At 41.6% G+C, this 22,252-nt stretch overlaps 2 protein-coding genes across 6 annotated transcripts; one reads left to right on the plus strand and one right to left on the minus strand.

The window, feature by feature from the left end:
- The first annotated feature begins 197 nt into the window (after positions 1–197).
- On the plus strand, positions 198–2,227 carry LOC124214814 (pre-mRNA-splicing factor syf2). Its single transcript, XM_046617515.2, has 4 exons — positions 198–430; positions 655–795; positions 903–1,195; positions 1,341–2,227. The coding sequence occupies exons 1-4, from the start codon at positions 341–343 to the stop codon at positions 1,504–1,506; spliced, it is 690 nt and encodes a 229-aa protein (XP_046473471.1). The 5' UTR covers positions 198–340; the 3' UTR covers positions 1,507–2,227.
- Positions 1,635–21,901, minus strand: Tab2 (TAK1-associated binding protein 2). Of its 5 annotated transcripts, XM_069133341.1 has the most exons (10): positions 21,614–21,900; positions 12,972–13,106; positions 11,467–11,800; positions 9,651–10,040; positions 9,063–9,287; positions 5,695–5,846; positions 5,477–5,570; positions 4,653–4,901; positions 2,698–2,754; positions 1,635–2,444 (listed from the first exon to the last, which is right to left on the minus strand). In XM_069133341.1, the coding sequence occupies exons 2-10, from the start codon at positions 13,077–13,079 to the stop codon at positions 2,419–2,421; spliced, it is 1,635 nt and encodes a 544-aa protein (XP_068989442.1). In that variant the 5' UTR covers positions 13,080–13,106; positions 21,614–21,900; the 3' UTR covers positions 1,635–2,418. The 5 variants fall into 5 exon arrangements, with proteins under 5 accessions (XP_068989442.1, XP_046471456.1, XP_068989443.1 ...); XM_046615500.2 differs by lacking the exons at positions 1,635–2,444; positions 2,698–2,754 and having other exon boundaries at positions 3,137–4,901; positions 21,618–21,901; XM_069133342.1 differs by lacking the exons at positions 1,635–2,444; positions 2,698–2,754 and having other exon boundaries at positions 3,137–4,853; positions 21,614–21,901.
- Between the last annotated feature and the right edge of the window lie 351 nt (positions 21,902–22,252).

Raw genomic sequence — 22,252 nt, forward strand, 5'->3', positions numbered from 1 at the left:
GGCTCACGGCCACCGGTGAGACGCTGCGGACAACTAGGTTCCCTATAAAACGCTTTACGGACACCTAACACGACGAATGTAGCATCACGTAAACAGTGGATAATGCAGAGCGTATTTATCAAAGTGCTCGACAATTAGTTCCGCAAATCTACCTCGGGCTAGAGGGCGTTGGAAAATGAGAACGGCCGACTGGGACATCAGAGATAAGGAACCACAAAGTAGTAATAACTTCGTGCAAGGAACACGTAAAACGGGAATCAGAGTCGCTGTTGGCTGAGAGATTTCACACTTGTCAAACTATTGAAAAAGTTTTAGAATCAAGTTTATTCTGATAGAAACAATGGCAGACGAAGCTGGTACGAGTTCGCAATCGTTTGCCGATAAACAGGCCGAGCGTATGAAGCGGCTGAGAGAACTGCACTCAAAAAGGGTATTCTATTTGTAAATTAATGTCGTATTCTAACCTAGTTTGTAAACATACTGATGATGTATAGTATACATTTGCGTAGTAAACAGTGTTTGTCGTATCTTAATTTTTATACAGCCTTACTAATTTTGGAAAGTTTCTTAAAGGTTTAGACTGTTAAATTTGCAAAAAAGTTAGCGCCGATTTACGCAGGTTCACTTCATCATATAATGTAATCGTTCTTACAGAATGAAGCCCGGCAACAAAATCATAAAGAAGTTATCGAAGAAGACAAAAGAAATAAGTTACCATCTAATTGGGAAGCTCGTAAGCGTCAGGCAGACTGGATCATGAAAGATGAAGAAGCTAGAAAGGAAGCACGGGCCAACGTAAGGGGAAATAACTTGCCTCTATCTACCACCTGATATTATATGTTTCATCAGCAATGATTTCCTGTAAGATTATTGTCTAAAATAATTGTCGACTGTGCTTTCAGGGAGAAGACTACGATAGAGTGAAGCTATTGCAAATAGACGCAACAGAGGCTGAGCGCCTGGCTCGTAAACGGAAAAAGAAAAATCCAGATCCTGGATTTGCAGACTTTGAACAGGCAACTATCAGACAATATAATCGATTGGTCAAAGGTATTAAACCAAATATGGAAAACTATGAAGCGGCTAAGGAAAAGCTTGGCGCTGCATTTTATGGTGATAGGAATACAATTCTACAAGGACTCCACGAAGACAAGAAGGATGCCGTTGATAGATTGGTCGAAGATGTGGAAAAACAGTTAGTCAATTTTTTAATCAATGCTTCTATTTTTGCTGTGAATATATGATCAAAAGATTGTGAATATTAATATTGATTATTTGGTAGAAGTTATGAAATATATTTTCATGGGACTGGCTGCTTTAATTGCATTTTATTGTTTCAGAATTGCTAAACGTGAGAAATACAGTCGTCGTAGAATGCACAACGATGATGCGGATATCGACTATATCAACGAAAGGAATGCCAAATTCAATCAAAAATTGGAACGGTTTTATGGAGAACACACTCGCGAAACTAAACTCAACTTGGAACGTGGTACCGCTATTTAACGAATTATCATTTCGTTCATGCGAATGTTTAAGTCACCTCTATTGGTGATCATTTCGATTCTATGCCGTGTCTTGATTAGTCACGGCAAGCATTACTCGTATCTTGTAGAGAATTTTTTTATAAATCCGTAGAAATTTTGTAAAATAATAGAGACATGGATAACATACTAATTAGTAGACGTTACTAATTGTATAGAATGGACCCATCTCTAAATTTATTTTATATTAATTTTCGCTGGTCTTGATTTCTTTCCGTAATCAGCTTTCGCGATACCTCATGACTCATTTATTATTCAGCCACGCGATAATTTGTACGGTTTTACCATTTTGTGCACTTTGGCACGGCTGCACGGAGTTCTGGCGCAGTACAGTTTTTCAATTGAATAACATTATATACACAATGTGTTGGGAACTTAATAAAAAAAAATCGTACGAAGATCGTCGGTATTCTTGTTTCGGTAGGAAGGAAAACTTATAACAAGTTGCAACTGGACCAGATTTTGACAAAATTAAATCAAGTTAGAAGATCCCAAACTGCGTAAAATCTAGCGTGTGGCGATTCATGCAATATTTATTGTTATTTTACAATAAAAAAGATTAAACTGGACTCAGAATCGGTAGTATTGGTTTGAAGATAACAATAATAATGGTTGAACAGTTGAATGTAAAATACGTATTTCTCATTTTGAATAAAAAATTAAATTAATTTACATTATTACAATATTCACATTTTTATTTCAGTCACTTAAATTCCTATAATTATTTTTATCATTACTATATTATGTATTTAGTTTCTTTTAAATATAAATAAATAAATTATTTATTCGGATATATATGTATACATGCCAGGGTATGTATACAAATATACTTGCACATATGTATACAGTTTTCAGTTCTCTAATTCGGTTTACATCATACCACCCAGTTGTGCACTGTTCCTAGAGAAGAAAAAATGTTCCGTATTTCAAATATTACATTTTCAAAATACAACATGTACTAGTAATGAAAATTGCTATTTTAATCGTTCAGTCATAGACAGATGACGTGTAGTTTGCAACAGGCGAAAGTGAAAATACGATTCTATCTACAATTCTTGCGTTCACAAATGTGAAACATTTGGCAAATGATTACTGCAGCTCATTGTCGCTTGAATGTTGAAACTAATTTTCTATCATTGTTTAAAATACTTACGCCTTGGTGAAAAATTGTGGTGATGTGTCACTCGTATGTGAATATCTTGCGTTTCACCTATACATGAAAAGTCAACTTTCGTTACGATATTCCAAATGCAGTATAGCCCGATGACATTACATATGCATTTTAATTTATTTAAATTGCAATCTTTTTCTCCTCCGATATCAAGTTTTAATTTTTGCGTTCTAAGCAGATTGATACATGTTTTTCCATTATCCAAAAACGAAATGTTGAGATATAACTGGACAAAAAGAAAGTTTTTAAATATGTAATGGGAATCAGAATATACAAATGTCTTTACTCCGATCCACATTCTTGTGGAGTAACAAAGACACTTACCTCGATCCGCTTGCGAGAATAATAATGCGCAGGTATGATCAAACATCTTGCTGTTAGTTTTATTACTTTCAAACAATTTGTAAAATGAAGCCAATAATACATGGTAATTAGTCTCTTTATTTGCATGGAATGCAAGACACACATAAAATTCTGATAAAACCTTCAGAGTACAATTATTAGGAAAAACATATGCAGGGTAGTTAACATTACGACATCAGGTCACATCATACGCAAGTATTCAATAAGAAATTATTTTGTGTGAAGATGAGCCTGCCTCTGTGTATACCTCTAAAAACAAAAGTCTATACATTTGATCAGGTTCTCATGGAGCTTTAATGATAATTGCATGAAAAAATATTTGTACATGAAGCTTATTAAAATTTTCTTTCTTTGTTATGGGGAAAGAAATAAAACTAAAACATTTAAAAAAATAAAAAATTTAGTTAAGTATTCAAACCGATGGAATGCTGGACGGGGGTTTCCGTTATTATTACTATACACCAAAGAGGCCGGAAACGGGCTAGCGATAAATCATATTAACTATTTACTATATTGGAGTTTATTTTCTACAACGATCTTGTTAACCTTTCAACACACTTTATAAAATATAACAGTGTAACTGTAGAAATACACGTCGCGTGTATAACGTTATACGCGCTAATTGCAAAGTAAATGTGGAGGACTGAATTACGGAATGCGTGTACATACCTCTGATAACTGATTGGATCGTTCAAGTTAAATCCTTTATATTTACATGACGTTTAGAAATTATCTTCAACCTGAAGCGATTGTGTATTCAATTTTAATGAAACGTGATTGAATTATTTATTTATACGTTATGCTTTTAAAATAGGCCTCATTTATTGTGGGATGTATTGCACTTTTCACGTGATGTGTTATATATGTACTTAATATTTATACAAGAGCAATTGTTAATCTATCAAACTGCATTCAACACTTGACACTTTACTTGTAAGAGTATTTTTGGTTTTGGGTTCATGCAGCGAAGTTTCAGCTCCGGTGACCCACGACTGATACGTGATTTTTCTCAAAAGTAAAATACAAAAATCATTGGGACGCAGAATTGCAAAACCCCACCGACTTTGGGGCTAGTGAGATAAAAGGGAATTGCCAAATTATAACGGCAAAAAAAATTCCCACACTTTTGTATTACATTCATCGTCGTCTAAGAAACTTCTATCGCGTTTCATACAGTTTAATCATCTCGGTATCGCAAAAAATTGTTGAGAATTAATATCGAACGAAAAGTTCAAACGCGTTGCTACTGTAAGTCTACGGTCCGCTTGTGACAAGTATCTGTCACTGTTCAAAGACACTGTGTGAGTGGATCTCCCTTTCACATCAAAGCGCGAAACGAAAAAATCTCCAGTGAAAAAATCGAGCTGTGAACGAATGGCTGAAAAATACCGTAAACATCCAATCAAACCCAAAAGGGTAAAGATCAACTGCGGTTCGATCTGCACCAGTGATTCACCGTTCCTGAGTCAGCGGGGCTGTCTTCGAGGCCTGGTCATCACGTTTTTGGGTGGTACCAGAGTTGAAAAGTGGCCTCAGGCTCTCAACGGGCACCAAACACTTTAGACTAGCCGTACCTGAACTGTGGCTGGGCAAACGCGGCATATCGCACTGTTCGCACTTGTCCATAAGCGGATGGTTGTCGAAGGTACACATCCCGCAGACCCACGAGGGTCCGTCGCGTTCTTCCCGGTCCCCGGACGGAATCCAGGCTGGAGGTCGAGAGGGCAGAGGCGGTGGCCTCGGGTTCGTTCCAGCGAAGGGTACGAACGGCTGCCCTGTGTAGATGCTTTGATAGAACTCTTCGTTTGTCTCTCCCAGAGGCACTGCGAGTAACGTGGCCAAAACGTAATTCGAGCGTTTTTTTTCTTTACTTTTTTTTAAATGCGATTCCGTCGTACTTCGTAAGCAACAAATCTTTTACAAGGAAGATATCTCCCAGATCGATCTCGCCGATTTGATTTCTTTCGCGATATGTTGTAGTGGCCTAAGAACTAAGCGACACGTGTTTTTTTTTTTATCTGTCATTAAACACTTTGAGGGGTGAATCCACCCTCCAAAGTAAGGCATGTGAAACGGTGATTTGGCAATTTCCCCCACAAGAACATAATATTTTTTAATCAATCCAGCTGGAAAAGTTTTCTTGTAACGAGAAATGGACAATGTTAGCTTCTCAATTGAAAAAAAATGAAATTAAAAAAACCGCCAAATCGCCCCTTTACACGCCTTACCTTAGAGGTTGGTTTCACCCCCTTAAAGTGTTTAATGGCATTTACAAAAAAATAAAAAATAAAAAATCCATGTCGCTTAATTTTTAGTCTACTATAACATGTTACAAAGAAATAAAATCGGAGAAATCTACCTGGGATACCTTCCTTGATAGAATTATTTCGCTGCTTACCTGCCGGGTCTGACGATTGGTCGACTTCGCTAGCCATCCTGTCGCATTCAACCTGGAGTTGGTAAATTTCGCTTCGAAGTTTGCTCTCCAGCTCCTGTGAATTGACGAACAATGAATTTGGTGCGAAGTTGGACATTCAACGGTTACCGAAATGAGAAGAGGGTTGAACAATTTTGCAATCAACCGTATCGCTTGAATCGTGATCGATTAATTTATACCTGCGGGGGCGTAGCGGCGTTGAACGGTCTTGCCAAACATTTCAGTTCCCGTTTCATGGCGTCCAGTTTTCCTTTTTCCGCTCGCAATTCCTTAGCGAGACGATTTCTTCTCACCATCTGCTCAGCGACCAGCTGCTTTTGATGATCCGCCACTGTAACACAAATACGAAAGATAATGCTTTAGCTGTATTAATTATAATTAATTAATTGATTATAAAATAATTCATCAACTTTACAAGTAATAATTTCGCGCGTGGAACAAAAGCAGGCGAACTTCACGGCATGTTTAAAAAATCAACTTTCCACGTCTGCGCGAGAAATCGATATAAAATTTACATAGCCGAATCGAAAATATGATAGAAATTCTTTAAGAGGATATGCCTCACGTCTTTCGAATCGGTCTTCCATCACGAAGGAGTTGAAAAGTAAACTCGGAAGATGAAGACGAACAATAACGCCCACTACCGTGTTTCGACCGGACGCTACATGACAAACTTCGTCGTTTGTATCGTCCAATGTTTTTCCACATTGGATTCGCATAGGTACTGATTACGAAACTGTCACGTGATTATTCGGCCTTATCTGTCGGCTGATAAGCCATAACGGGAGTCGGAAGGCTCGACCTCGCATTTCAATGACGAAAAGTCAATTTGGACTTTGCATTGAAATAATCTAGGGACTTTTGTAATTTTTTATACAAATTTGTTTTCCGTATCTCAGCCGAAAGTCGATATTCCATAAATGCAGACCTCGACATTCGCAGAAACAATCATGTACCTCGTACAGATCTTTTTACTTTCTCTTTTATTCTTCAACACCTCGAAACGGAAATATTTCACCCTAACTTATCTCTTCTGTGTATATTTCCTGATGTTTTCGAATGTGAAGTACAATATTGTTCGACACTCAACGTCCGATAGCTGTAAATATTTGCGAGTCAGCCGATGACGAAAGTCGTGAATTGAACTTTGTCCAATGATCGATTGGCCGTTGGGACAAACATGCAGAAGTGAAAATGTGCTAAATATACCATTCAGGTAAAACGAACAGCTTTCGCGTACGGCGCAGAAACGACAAGTATAATAATACGTACATGCATGCTCGTGTACAATTTATGTACGTACATACGTAGGCAGAAAAGAGAGTAGAAATCCACGGTCCTGCGACCACTTACGATTTCCGTCCGGATTATCCGCGGGTGTATAATAACTCGTGGGAAAAACGCCAACAAGGAAAATCTATTTTAGCTATTGAACGGATAAACGCACGCCTAAACCGAATAGTAAACACAAGCCAATAAATTGGCGCGGAAATAGTACGAACAGATTCCAACCGGATAGGTCGTAGGTGGAGGAGGAGGAGGGAGCGACGAGGAGGGGCTAATTATACACATTTATAATCACCCGCCCCGACGACTTCGCACCCCGCCTCCATTTGATTGTCAACGCTCTGCGGACGCACGAAATAAACCCAGACAGAGATTTTTCGAAAAAGGTTTTACCTCCGTACGCCGCGACGACCTCAATGATGGAAAACGGGACCAAGTTACGCACTCGTTATGCATTCGCAGAAATACGTTAGAGCTGTTCGGAGATTGGATTGGGAAGATTGTGTAAAGACTTGAATGGAGAGAAAGAATTAGGTATGCAGTTAGTTTATCTGACGTTTCTGCGTTATAGTTTTATCGCACTATTTTTCTTCTTTTTTATTGAAATTCAGAACGGATGCACAGACTCGATCTGTTTAATTGAAATCAAATCTGCAGGGAATTTAATTTTTTCACTGTACATAGTGCACATTGTACCTAGTTTCTTTTTTCGGATGCCTGCAGGTAGAAATATTTTTTCGAATAGATATTTATACCGGTGTGTTTTGTTACGTGACTGACAGTGAGTTATGTCTAGGACTGAATAGTGACGGAGATTAAAATAAAATCATTATATATACAGATCACTGTTCTCTGCGTTGGCGGTTCCGGAAATTCTCGAATAGAGTGTAAATTTACATCGTCGAAACATTTCAAGGATAACAATAAACCGCGGGGATGATCTCTCTCTTTCCCTTTCCCGTTCTCTCTCTCTCTCTCTCTCTCTCTCTCTCTCTCTCTCTCTCTTTCGCTCTCTCACTTTAGACGTCTGCACAGTGAAGCAATCGGAAAAGCAAATCTATTACAAGATTAACGACGACGAAGTTCTCCGTGTTTTCTTGCAAAGCAAATACCTTATTGTTTGTTTGTCAGCGTATCGTACTAGGTACTGTACTGTTTTCTCTGTTTCAGAAGGAATGTTCGCCAATGTAAAAAATGCGCGAATCGTTTCACCCAAAAATTATGAAGAGAATAAAAAATTTAACAAACGGTACAAGATAAACGAGAACGATCTTCCGTTTCAATCAACAATCCGGAAAAAGTGACATGTTTCAGCCTTAGATTTTGCAATTAATCAAAGCTCGCGTATAGATATAGCTAATGCCAGACCTCGAGATCGAGTTTAGAAGAAACTTATACTAAATTGCATCGACGAAGGATATACAAGCGGCTGCAGACGCATAGATCTAGAGAAATCCGTATCACGTTCCGAAGAGCGTCCCGCAAATTCGTTCTCTCTGGTGAACGTTATTTGAAAAAGAGCGGAACTGAAATAGCCGAAAAAGAATAGTCTACAAGTACAAGCGTAAGAAGAACCATCGAGAAGCCTGTACAAGGCCGCAAATTATTCCGTCGACGGGGTTCGCGGGGTCGACGAATTCGTCGAGTCGTTGATAACCGGAAGGCGATGTGCGTCGGATGAACGAACGGCGAAATCGCGTTTTCCCCGCTTCTGAATTCCTCCATGTTCGAGACGGTTTTAGCCCTAACATAACGGGGGCCACCGGGTTGGATCCCAGAGTGCCAGACGGTCAGGTGGCCGACGACGGGGGCGACTCTGACGCTTTTCGAGCGCCCACCAGCCATCGTCATGCGGTATGCGTCGCTCCCACACTCCGGCTATCTATAGTCTCGCTCTCGGCCAGGAATTCATAAATATCACCGACACCGGCCCGTCGACCATAGTTGATCCCGATACCTCGCCGCCGACGCTATCATTCGCCTTGTTCCACACCCGCCCTTGGGCGAGCACCTTCAGTGATACGGGAAGGCGGGTGTCGCGCGAATCGATGAGAATGAGAAACAATTATTTCGAGGCTTTAGGTCATCCAAAAAATTGGCGAGAGAAAAGGGTCGAAATAAATTGGTGAAATTTGCCTCGTCGGTGCTTTTTCAAATTCGTAGTTTTACGGAAATTCTTCTCCAAAGGCACGCAGCTTTGATACTCACCTGAAACGGAAAAAAGAAAAAGAAAGGAAGCGCACGACGGTTTCCATCTCACCTTTGTTTACCGGCGATTGTAAGAAGTCGGCAACGGTCGTGTTCGTCAAGATGGGAGGTGGAGGGTTGGCGTTCGGTGCGAAAGTAGAGGGCGAGGGTGAGGCGGGTGTCGTTGGAAGGCTCGTCGAGGGCGCGAGGCCCGACGTCGTCGGAACGGAAGGCGTCGTCGGCGCGCTCACCGTTGTCGTGGGACGAGGCAGCTGGCTCGGTGGTCCGGCCGGAAGCCCTGTCGAACAATTAGCCATTATACAGTTTGTCGTTGACGATTCGCGAAACGAAACCAGGAACAGCTGGTCAACCCTTGGAGAACACACAGGGTCTGTCTTTTTTCGTCAAAATGAACATTTTTTTTCGATGATTTAACATTTCTGAAGAGGGATTTGAACTACGGTGATTGATTTGACAATATTTGAGGAATATCTAGGAACGTTCTTTCAAATCGATGGAACGAGTAGTTCTGAAAAAAGCACAGGGTGATGGAATAAAATAGGCGTGTACTCCGAAGGTTAACGTCGCTACGAACTTGAAACCCGTGTCAAGTAAAACGTACAAATTTTTGTTAAACTTTGTTGTCTAAAGAAATTTATACCCGGGGGTCGGTGGGGCGTCGAAGCCGGGGGAAGCAGCGTCGTGGGCCTGGTCGGACCCATCGGGGGCCTTATCCTGGCGGCGGCCACGCTGCCAATGGCGCCGGGCCCGATGCTGATTTGAAGGCGACTCTGGAAGCCCCTCGGATCGACGGATGAGGTCGAGTAGGTGAGGCTGGAGCCGTGAGATCTGATGTTGATCGGAGGCTGGGGCTCGGAGGTCGGGGGCCTCAGGGTAAGGCTGACGGAGGTGTAGCTCCGGGAGGTGTCGGCGAGGCCGTTCGTCAGTCCCCCGTTGTGATCGGGTACGTGCCCGACGTAGTGAGGTCGGGGCTCTACCAGCAGGGCGCTTCGTTTACAGGTACCGCCGGCTACTGGTATCGTTCGGAAATCTGCACGACCCGGTGGAAGAAAAGAATCGATTTAATCGACGGACCCGATCGTTTGAAAGTCGACTGGCTTAAGGATGAAAAGTTAAGAAAAGATACGGAAAGACCTTGGAAACATCCTCAAGCAATCTTATTTGCGCCAGTGATAGTCTCTGTGCGAGAAAAACGAATCTAAACAAATTCAAATTCGAATGAGACAAAGCTGATATATTAACCTATTCGGTAAAATGTTCGAAGATTAGAATGCTCAAAATGATGATGAAACTCTGGCGTATCCGATCCTAATGCTTTTGGGCTTGTTGCACATAAGCACGGGGATGTTGTTTCATTCGTTGTTATTATCGTTAGCGCGAATAACACGGCTTGAGATTTTCCAAGTATTTTTATTTGATTCTCCAATTTATGACTCAGATCGCGGGTCTCGTTCATCCTTAAATTGGGTCTTAAGAATGTATCGCGTCTAGGTACAGACCAGCCGTCAAAGTGTCGGAGTGCAAGAACCAAGAAACAGTGATTTAGAATCAATATCTGACGATATATCGAATCGTCACAAGTTACGTCGTAAAACGATTCCCACGGTATATCTACAGACGCTCGTTCAGGCATTGTTTCGTAATTCTTTCCTTTGGACGTTGTTTCGACTGGGCTTCTGTAGGTACCTACACGTGATTCATCCTTAGCAAAATTCCAAAGCAAAATTAACCTACACCTTCACCGTCGTTAGCGCAGTTGGAAAATGATCAATATTCTGAAATCGGGTCGTGAAACCTGGAGGAGGTGAGATGAAATCGCGTTTAAGATGAATGAGAACTCTATGTTTATGATAGAGATGAATGTATGTACCCAATATCCGTTATTTCTTCGACAGGTTAAATCGGTGTTACTCTCATGATTTTTAACAGCTGTAGTTTACGCTGGCAGTAAAAATTGTAGATTATGTTTTCTAGTTAATATATTTTGAATTTAGATTCTCTGAATCGTGAAAAATAACGCATTTCCATAAATACATACGTATATGTTACATGGGTGGGCGGTGTTCACCTTACTCAACAGAAATATGGTTTTAAAAAATGATTGAAACATAATACGTATGTACGCCCCGAGGTTGCTACCGTTTGTTCGTTCTCCGTCAATATTATTCCAGCCTGGTGTGCAGAAGAGAAATGATAAAATTCCCGAATTGAATACGAATCCCTTCTCCGCCCACGCGCGACCGATAGAAATAAGTTACCACGCTTTTTTCTACCTCCCCAAACAAAATAAATACAATCGTAATTCTCCCTGGGAAAAAAAAAAAAAAAAAAAACCAAATCGGCAAGGTAAATCCTGCATATTATTTCGCGCGTTTGCGGTCAAAGGCGGCTTCCTTTCAACGGTGGTTGCGTAATTTATTCATCTCTTTTTCTTAACGCAATTTAGAGGTTCGTACCGCGATTGCCAGCTGCAGGACTGCAGGCTACGTTGACGCTGAGTTCGAAGCCAGCGTTGTTGGGATTCGTCAGGTCGTCGAAGAAGCCCCGTGACGGGCACGCGGCCGGTGCGGATGCGGGGGCGCCGTTTTGGGTGCGAGGACAGGTGTGGGCGACACCGATGTCCAGGGAGGCTGGCCGGTGGGGACGAGGTGCGGCCTGATGATTCGTGGTCATCGCGTTGATCGAGGTCAGGGTGTCGGGGGGCGGTGGGGGCGGAAAGGCGCCCGAAGGCGGCCGCGACTCCTGCGTCGCGCGAAGGCTTCGCGCGCATGTCTCCTTGTCGTGGCTGTTCTGCAAAATACGCCCTCCGATTTTACTCGTCCGTTATCAACTTGCCTCAGCTCCGTAATCCCAACACACCGACAACCGATCGGAGAGTCGACGGCCTTACGCATGCTGAGTTAACGGACCGACTGCGGATCGTAAAGTTGAGACACCCGGCATGCGAGCTCCGCTCGGCCTTTCGCCGACAAATTGTGAAAACATCAATTTCCGGCTCTTCGGTGGTTACACTTTTGCATCGCGACACCTCCTTCGGACCTCCGACTCTTCCATTACCGCAGATCAAGCCTTTGGTGATCTTGAACTTGAGGTTTTCACGCATCGGAGCTCGCATGTGTCGAATGTACGTACGTCCGAGACCTCGAAAGTAAGGCGTTTGAAGAGCTGGCTGAAGGGTGGGCGAAGGGGAATTTGTCGAGAACGCATTTTCATTACGGCAATTGATCGCGGACTCTTCACGTGTGATTGTGCCAAGCTTGGGAAATCATATTGAAAACTGTGTACGAAGAGAAAAATATTACAGGTTCGTACGTGAATTTAAAAAATTCTGCACAACGTGAGGTGACGGAATCAATTATTGCAGTAACGGAAGTGCGCTCGTTGAAAAATTCCACCGTCGTCTCTTCTCTGAAGCTCGCTTTCGAGGTTGGAAAGTCTTCTTTCAGAATATCTTTTCAACACGTGGGACAGAGGAATTATTCACGCCAGCTGACATGCATGTGTAAGTCACGCAAGACTGTCGCTAAGTGTATACATGTGTGTATATGTATATATACAGGTAGCACGACGTTCAGTCTGTTTAAAAATCATATTGCGGTAGGTTCGTAAAAACAATCGTGTTACAACTATATTAAAAAGAGCGTGGATGATTATATTTGGAACAGAGTTATTGTCATTCGTATAATCAAAGTGCAATTACGTATTGCTACGTACAGCAGGTAAACGAACAACGGCAGCAACTCAACACTGTTACGGTACATACATGTAGAATTAGCAAAAAGAGCAACAACGGGCTTGCGGCGAATGAACAAAAATCACAATCAACGCCAACGACACACAGCATGCAACAACGAAATTTGTGGTCCGGTCACGGTGACGACGAGAATGACGAAGGGTGTGAAAACATGGGTATCGGTATCTCGTGGAGGGATGGTGAACGTGGCTGGCTCGCCTTGGGTACCTGGGCAATGCACTGTGACACGACGTGGTCCGGGAGTGCGGGAAACTGCTGCTTCAGCTCATGGAATAGCTGCATTATCGCGATGTTAGAGCAGTGACAGTCCCCCATCGCAGGCCCCCATCCTCGTGGAAAGGCCTACCTAAGAAGACATCGGATCAGTCACAATTCAGGCATTAACGATAAAACCGGATAAAACGAACGGAACGGGCGATATTGCGTAGGTGTAACGGTCGTTCCTCATATATATCCCCGTACAGGCTACTCTACGGTCCGTGGTCGAATGATCGCCGACGATTGAGAACTCGATTATTTTCATAGAGATAGACGTTGGTGGCGGTGGTGGTGGTGGTGGTGGTGGAAGAGGAGGCGGACCGAGAATTGGCGAGGCAGGCGTTTCTCGACTGCGATTCATTCCTCCGATCGCTCGCAGGATGAATCCAAACCACCGCAGACCACTTTTGACTATTTATAATCAGGATTGACCCATTTTTCAAGACCAAGGTATAGTTCATTGCGCCACTGTTGGGTCGCGGTGAGGGCAACGGGCACCTCTGCACACAGACCAAGAGAGTTGGCAGCCGCCTCTCGAGGTGGACACCTGTGCCGCGTGCCAAAGGTGTTCTGCCTGCACGCAATTAACCACCGCCATCATCTCCGGTAGGTATATTTTGTCCTCTGGTGTATTTTACTCATCCGTGAGTTGGACGCCATAGCCTGCGCGAGCCCAACTACGTACCATCGCATCAGCGGTGGTTGGATAAAGAGCGGCGATACCGCCTCATTGTTGGCAACAAACTTCGAGCTATAGACGAAAATGTCTGCAGCTGCGATCCTACGCGTCAAACAAATTATTTTCAATTTTTTTATTTATAATGCGTCGAGTGTCTCTCGTATCTCATCTCTCCGCTGTTGCTTCAGGTACCAAAAGCATCGCGCCGCGGCGGCGGTGATTTTCAAAGAGGACAAATCGTGAATGCAGCTACGGTGCGCAACATCCTTGCACCTCGGTCACTCAATTAAAACGATACTTCCGGTTGCAGCAGACTTTGTGGTACATAGACCGGTCCTTAGACCCGCGATAAATTACCGACGTGTTTTTGCTTCATGCGGGGGAGAGTCGCACGCGGATTTTATGCGAGGCATGCGACTCGTCAAGGAACAAAGGGCTTCCTTGTTCAAAAGGCTTCGTAACGCTCGGATTGCGGCGTCGTCGTGCGGTTGGAAAAGCGTTGCTGCTGCTGCTGTTACAAGTTCTGGCTGAGCAGCGCGTCTGTGGCAAAATATCAGGCGTTGCATCGGAGTAATAAGTATAATGTATATACCCAGGCATGTGATCTACGATCCACGGAAATTCTTGATCATCTTAGCGGGTTTCGCAAGAGTTGCCAGATTACTCGAGTTGCCCAAAGTATATACGCGCGACATGTAAATTGGTTCAACTTATAGCACGACGATGCAGTTCGTGGCTAGAGATCGGTTCGGCTCGTTTACTGCAGGAAATATTACTCGTTCCTTGTCAAAATTAGTGAAAATATATTGATAAACGATCCTGGATACGCGAAGTCTTCCATTTGTCATAACGCATAATTCATAATTATATCCTACTATGAAAATAGAACACGAAAGTTATCGGCGTTATTTTTCTCATCCAATTATTATTGCGCCAAATTATTTCCAACAACTTGTACGTACAGTACCTGTACTATTCTTAAGTTGTCATGTAAAAAACTTGTGGCACGCTTTTTGCGCGTTGTGAATTATCCAGAGAAGTGTGATCACTTTCCGGATTGTTAGACATAATCGCGTGATGGGGATTCAACGACGAGGAAATTTTTGCGCTACTTATTGTTAGTCACCTGCGTAAAAGCAATGACAATCAGCACTGTTGTTTTCATAGATACGTATACTCATCTGCTTTAAATGCTGTGTATACGATATTGTATAATATTTATATAACGTGAGGAAAACTGCGATAAACAGAGAGAAATTACTTTATGCTCGGTGATATGCTTTCGCTCACTCGTCGACGAGCGAAAGCGATGATAGATAAAATCGATATCGATGACGAGTGTACGGCGAAAAAATGTTTTGGCATGCCCGAAACGTTTCTGTGATTCATCTGAACTCGATTTGTTTATCCGTGTGACGTATGTGTAACTTATATAAACAAAACTCGCACGTCAATCGTTGAGAAAATTTGATACAAGATTAAAGAAAAGTGTAAAATAAGCGAAACGGTACAATTGTACTAATAATAAGAACGTGAAACCCGGCAAAGTCCAGTAGTCGTGTGATTTGGGTTTTATCCTTGAATGAAGTTGATTTCATGCGTTCTTTTCGGCGTTGCGAAATAGTCGATGAAACACGTCGCTAGCAGACGGATATTTGGGGGGCCCACTTATATATTTTCGCAAAAAATTTATTTAAAAAGTTTGCTAACAATAAGATATTTGTTTAAAATTTCAGTTAAAAGTTTGATCTCGATGAGTGTATTAATAATCTCAAGTGTAGTAGACACGTATGAGAAAGAGGAAGAATTTCATTCATACAAATTCTGTGAAAGATCGATGTGAAAATAAGTATGTACGGTCCAAGACATTATATAATGAACTTGGAGCACGAAGCGATACGTTTCATAAACGAAATTCCGTCTTGTCGTATTAATCGCGAAAATTTGTTTACTCTGCAATAGATTAAGACAGAATGATGCGCCGCGGTGTAATTTAACGTAGATTAGGATACGGGGATACAGAGAGACGGAGAAAGTAAGAGAAAGAGGCATGGATATGAAGCAAACGAGAGCAAAACCGGCAAATATTTGTAGAGAAAATGAAAAAGGTAAAAGAAAAACGGAATTCTGGCTTGCCGGGAAGATATTTGTGTCACGAAATACCAGCTACGACGGAGGACGTACCCAAGTTCCTACCGACTGCGCTTCGTCGGCGTCTGCAGCCCTCCTCCTCCTCCTCCTTCCTCCTCCTTCTCCTTCCCCCTAAGCTAGAAGACACGCAGGTTGTCGCGCTGCTGCCGCATTCGGAGGCTCGACTCGCTTAATTAACGACCAAAAATTAATTACCATTTTTTCAAACATATTATACGTCGATCGAATTTTGAACAGAAATTTGGTCGTAGAAGGAACGTCGGATGAATTGCGTCGATTTTCCCTTTTCGCGAACAAGAAACAAATTCCAGGGTTAAACGGTTTTTAGATTGACCCGATACCGACGGTTCATTTCTCAAGCAACGATTCGAGATTATACGATACACCGAAACGAATTGTTAGACCCCTTTTAAACTATACATGTATAATAAGAATGTATGTATGAAAAATAAAAATCTGTTGAAAAAATAGAATCCTCGATATGTATTATCCTACGTGGTGAGTATTTTTCCAGAGGCCTCGAGGATGGGAATAAAAAGAAATTCGAAACGAATCGAGTATCTCTTCGGTCTGATACTTGGCAAGGAATTAGGGAAAATCCAGGGAACGAAATGTTGGCCGGACGAATTTCTCAGTGCATGGGAATAATAATTAGGATAATTAGCGTCGAGGCGAGCCGATGGCAGGTGGCTGGTTATATTTTGAAGAAAAAGACGTCGTTATTAATTGCCGAAAGCGTACGCAATTCGGTCCTGTCTGTAAATGACAGCCGTAACCGCGTGCGAGTAATTGGATAAGTTAGGAGCGAGTCGCTCGCCGCTGCCTTCCTGAGGGATGCTTTTTTTAAACCAGCTCTCGAGGTCTCTCGTCCACCGTCTGAATCGTCCGAACTACACCCCGAATCCCCATCGGACATCCTATTTTGCGAAACATGTCACATTTCATAACCCTGCGCGACACGTAAGAACGTAAATCAGTCACTTCCCAACCGCTTATCGTTACTGCGATTTTAATCAAAACGCACGTGTGCCTAATTCTGGATCACCGAGACTTGACGCCCGCTCAATATAATTAACCCTTACGCTGCACTCGTCCTGTGCTTAACGCCGGTGTTACGACGGGGTCGCTGGAGACCCCGCCTCGAAAATTATTGCGTAAAGTTGAAAAAATTCTGGGATACACTTCAGATATGATATTTCAATGCAGATTAGTTATCTTTAGCAAAATGAAACGTTGAATATTGAAGAAAAATTCATAGGACAATAAAAAACTGGAAAATCGATCACTCTCATAAATGTATCATAACTCATTGAATTTTCAATATTTTCAGCTGAAAATTAACCGAGTAACTTTCAAGGCACAGATATTTGAGGAGAAAAAGTATGGAAAAAAAAGTATTCGGTTGAGTGAGTGAGGTTGAATTTTTTGCAATACAACGAATTAACGATCTTTGCGATGTTTTATTGTTTATCTTCGATGAAATTAGATTATTTTGGAGGTTTTTCGTATGGAATTTATGGCAAATATGCCCTGAGGTCATTTTGACCATATTGTGCAGCGCAAGGGTTAAATATAATGTATATTTAATTATATGTCTCACGCAGGATTTTTGCCATTTTTATGCCCCGATTCGAAAGAATTTTCTACCGCTTCTTTGAGGAATAATTAAATAATCGATGCTGTGGAAATTATGGGTAAGTTGTTTTACTTCGTATTGTTAGGGTAAGCTTATCAAATCACATATTTTACATGGAATGAATTTTGCCTGTCGGTTACTATTACTCAATTACTATTAGAAATTACACTCTCTTCTACCAGTCGAATCAGGGTCTAATTAAATTGATTCGATTCAAATTTTAATGAGGCTGAAATTAGTAACGTTAACGTAATGAAACCTCAGTAAAAATTATTATTGCGCAATTTTGGAACGACTTTCAAGGATTTGCCTTTGCAAAATATGAGTATACGTTATTTATCACGGTTTACGAAATTTCAGACATTCCCAAAGGTGTGAAGTAACAATTTTTCCTCAACATGCATATCTACAGTAGCGTTACAAACTTCATTCTCATAAATTGTAAACTTTGTTCCTGTTAGATCGAAAAAAAAAAAGTTAAAAAAATATACTAATATCTGACAAATTTTTCGTCACGCGTGCAGTCTACTCGTCAACACGTCTGGATAATTTAATTCCTGTTGGGTAGACCTTGTGAAACATATCTGTGAAATCTCGTCCAACGGTAAAATGAACAGAGAAAATGGTTGTGACCTATATTATTTGTAAAGTCGTTGAAAAAATAGTCAGGGAGAAAGGGGTTAGGAATTTTTTAAATAAACAGAACTCAGATGTTACGCTACTTCTTGTCGTATATCGGTGAAAATGAAACACATCCGCGAGTCCATAACGGCACGTCGCCGATTGAAATTTATCGAGGGTAATTTGTCACACAGAGTTGCACAGGTATCCATCCGTCCGGTGTTGGGTGATATACTGCGTCAACAAAGTGTGTGATAGTTTTCGACAAGCGTATAGTCAGGTGAAAAATTTTTGTTAAAGACGAAAAAAAAAAAAATAAATAAAAAATAAAAAATGTCGAAGCGAAGGATCCGCGGATAAATTCCGAGGATGATACTGTGCCGCAGCGGTGTAGGAAAGCGGCGATAGATAAAAAATTGAACAAAGTAAAATATATTTTCTGCCCGACAATCGCAACGGGATATAATTCAACCGCGGTGAATATTTGCCAATGAAGAATTGAGGAGGCGGACAGATTTCTCGTGATAATATTAATATATTTGCTCATTCCTATGCAGATAAACTACACTGCAAAACGAATCGGCGAATGTTTATAAAAAGTCGGCGACAAGGCAGAGAGAAAAATGCGAAATTCGGCGACACCTGTTCGACGCGATGAAGGTTCGTCGTCGCCGTCGGCGTTGCGGTTTTATTACGTCAGAGATCGGGGTTGACGTATGCTTGCTTGTGCCTCCTCGCAACGTAGCTACATAAGTCCATCCGAAAGTATATATATATATATATATATATATATATATACACATGATATATACACAATTATATATATACATACACGTGTGTAACGTATACCAACGACACAAATTGTAGCTTTTTTACTATCGTGTGCAAACTTTTAAAAATAAATACAAGCTTTATATACTCCGAGGAGGTTCAAGAGCGCGCTCTCGGTTATTATAATATGTTGTGGCAAATTCTGTCGATCTACTGCTTATACGCGTTATAGATATGTATGATAGACACATGTCGACCTTATAGGGGAAATTTGATGACGAAAAAGTGGCATTTTCACTACAAACTTCACACGCACAGATGCGGATGGGAGAGTTGAATTTTATTCCAAAAAAAAAATTGCGATGTGCAATGTGCAAAAGGCTGTTGATCGGAAGTACGGCAATGAGGATAAGAAGAATTGTGTATTAAAACGATATAAAATTATAGTTGATTTCGATTGGCTCCGTATCGTTTCATCGAATTCCTTCAGAGTGGCACATCATCGTTTATATCACACTGAGAATAAGCCAAAGTAAAAACTACGATCAAGATTCTACAAAGTTAAGCTTGCACGAGTAATCGAGAGGCGACGAATTCGTTATTACCGACAATTTCACGCTCTCGGCGCAACGAATCGATGATTCGTACAATTGTCCGTAAATCTGGTACGAGATTGGCATGAAGTATCGTAGATAGGATACGATTATAGATTTATACTCCGAGTGGAAATATCTGGTGTATTTTATTGATTTTTGTTACTCAAGCGTTCCAGAATTACGATGAATAAATGTATCAACAACCGAGCGACTTTATCTCGTTAAATTTTACGCGTAACAGGACAGGATATACGAAGTGAGATTATTGTGTGGACTGTGGCCAGTATAACGATTTAATTGATGCAATTAGCGTGTATAATGTCGGTATTGCATAATCACAAATATGCATATGTAGTATATATATAGTATATATATGTAACAAGACACGTAACGGATATATACATGAATATGTAATTTAATCTGAAGCCAAAGTCTATTTCTGTTCGTCATACAGCCGTGCATAAAATACCGAATAACGTGTGTAAGACGTATAATATGAGAAGAGGGCATATCATAGAAGCAGTAGATCATAGAATGGGGCGAGTCACGTGCGAGGTATTTTTTGAATTATAATATTGACGTGACGAAGTTTCTTCATGTTTTTTTTTCTTCTTCTTATTATATTACATATATTCGCGAGGCATAAAAAAACTGCGAGTCTTTTAACGGCGTGCCAAGGTTTCGGGTTTAGAAGTTGTGATCAGAAAAATTAGGAAAGCAAAAAAGAAACTTGAAAAAGATGCTTGTTCGAATTTAGTTTGTTCTCGCGTGAATTTGAAATTCAAATTTTGTAACGTATAATATGACGAGTCAAGTTATCTCGTGAATTGATAAAGAATTATGCAAGTTGTGTGCGGTGTGATGTTTTTCATCTTTTTCTCTCTCTCTATCTTTATCTCCCTCAGACGAACGTCATCGCTAGCAAATTAATTGTACCGGCGCCGCCGGCGAGTTATATTAATTTTGTTAAATTTCAAAGCTATCCAAGATGACAGGTGACAAATTCGATCAGCTCTTTGATCAACTTCAACTCGTCCGTGATATTGTTTCAAGGTATAGACAAATTTATTGTTTGCTATGTTCGCTGTCAGCGTCAGCTGACCGGTTCTTCTTCCTGTACACGCACAGGCATTGACGATCACACGTGTCTCGCTCTCTTTCTCTCTCTCTCTCTCTCCCTCTCTTTCGACTTACACATCGTTGATACAGGCGTACGTACATGCGTATGTACACACTTAAGATGAGAGCGAGATTCCGCGATCTTGGCCTTGGCAGTGTTTGTGGAATAAAATGACCATAGATTTAAGATGAAAATCATACCTCGTGCGCAAACAATAATTATCACATACCTACGCGCATACTTAACACTACATTCAATCCATGAATCGCGCTACGACGCGTGTTTACGATGCTGGGAATACCTAGGAATTATGAGTTCAGAATACAACACAATCAAGATCGCAAAGTTTCTCTGTCGGGTAATACAAATTGTCCAGTTACGAGAAATCAAATTACCAATTAAGAAAGTTTCGTATAGGTACATGGTATATGTAAAAGAAAAAAGAAACTCGTCTCTTCCCCTCAACCAGCTGAATAGTGCTTAATCACGTGTCGTAAACAACATCGGTTGCAGTCACATGTGGGAAATGTACGCGTGTGGGTTTTTCGGGAGAATTACACGCATGCGAAACAGATCATCGGGTACATTGCGTCTATGACATCAGCCGTCGGCGAGTCAAATCAAACCGGTTCCCAATATCTATCTATCTATCTATCTATCTCTATCTCTCTCTCTCGCTCGTTCTCTCCTATTCGATCACCTCCGCTCTTAGCGTCGGCGAGCGATTTCGTCGGTGAAAATCGAGGCGGTCGATTTGTTTGCCTTCGAATCGATCGTGAACGTGTGCTCGCGTGTATGTTGCTACACTTACTACGTACGTACGGTGCGACACGCAAGCCAGTTAGTTTTAACCTATGGAATAGAGAGGGTTCTAAATCCTCGGGATTGGTCGATCGAGAGTGAAAGCGGAGGGTTAAGAGGTGAAGTAAGAATGTTAAGTCGCACGAGTACCGCGATCGCTTCGCGCGTATAACAACGTATATGTAGGATGTATGTACGAGTGATACATCGCTCTACCTACCGAATGGCAACCATTGAAACGTCCATAGTTTACAAGGAACGGTCACACTCACTCGGGTTCTACGCACACCGGTATTAATTAGACAAAAAGGCACTTAGGAGGACTGGTAGGTTCGACACCGGGTTGACAACATGTCGCGAATTATTTAGTCCGGGTCCCGGTTCCGAGCCGTGTTTTGTAACACTCTCCGTCTTGCCTCGGGTTTTAAAAATTGTTACGAGCGAGCGGCGACCGTCCGTCGAGACCACTGATCAGCTGTGCACTGCGTTTTGTTACTCGATGTTCAGATGGTCAACTCTGTCGAGTCGCGTCTCGCCGAAAGACTGTCGAATCGCAGCGTTAATTGATTAAATCGAAAATCGCCGGTTATGCGCCCCGTTTTGAGGCCCTAGCGTCGCTTTTACTTCTCTACCGATTTTCGTGTTAGTCCTTGCGTCAACTAGCGTAGTCAAAATGGCGTCGCTCAGCCACAAGTGACTCGGTTTATGAATGGGCCGGGATAGCAGGTGCCGACCGCAGGCAGTGGCGGGCGATTCAAATACTTACTTGACATAAAATATGACGAGAAAGAACAAAAACACGAAAAAAAAAGAAAAACAGCAATTTAAATACTCAACGGTACTATTATCAACTTT

The sequence above is a fragment of the Neodiprion pinetum genome, chromosome 1, assembly GCF_021155775.2.
Source record: "Neodiprion pinetum isolate iyNeoPine1 chromosome 1, iyNeoPine1.2, whole genome shotgun sequence".
NCBI lineage: Eukaryota > Metazoa > Arthropoda > Insecta > Hymenoptera > Diprionidae > Neodiprion > Neodiprion pinetum.

Bases quoted from the DNA above. Each gene is read 5' to 3' on its own strand.
- LOC124214814 (XM_046617515.2), top strand. From the start codon at position 341: ATGGCAGACGAAGCTGGTACGAGTTCGCAATCGTTTGCCGATAAACAG. The intron at 796-902 runs GTAAGGGGAAAT...CTGTGCTTTCAG, and splicing joins GAAAGGAAGCACGGGCCAAC to GGAGAAGACTACGATAGAGT. The intron at 1,196-1,340 runs GTTAGTCAATTT...TTATTGTTTCAG, and splicing joins GTCGAAGATGTGGAAAAACA to AATTGCTAAACGTGAGAAAT.
- Tab2 (XM_046615500.2), bottom strand. From the start codon at position 13,079: ATGGGGGACTGTCACTGCTCTAACATCGCGATAATGCAGCTATTCCAT. The intron at 9,288-9,650 runs GTATAAATTTCT...ATTGTTCGACAG, and splicing joins GACGCCCCACCGACCCCCGG to GGCTTCCGGCCGGACCACCG. The intron at 5,847-9,062 runs GTGAGATGGAAA...TTTGTGTTACAG, and splicing joins ACAATCGCCGGTAAACAAAG to TGGCGGATCATCAAAAGCAG.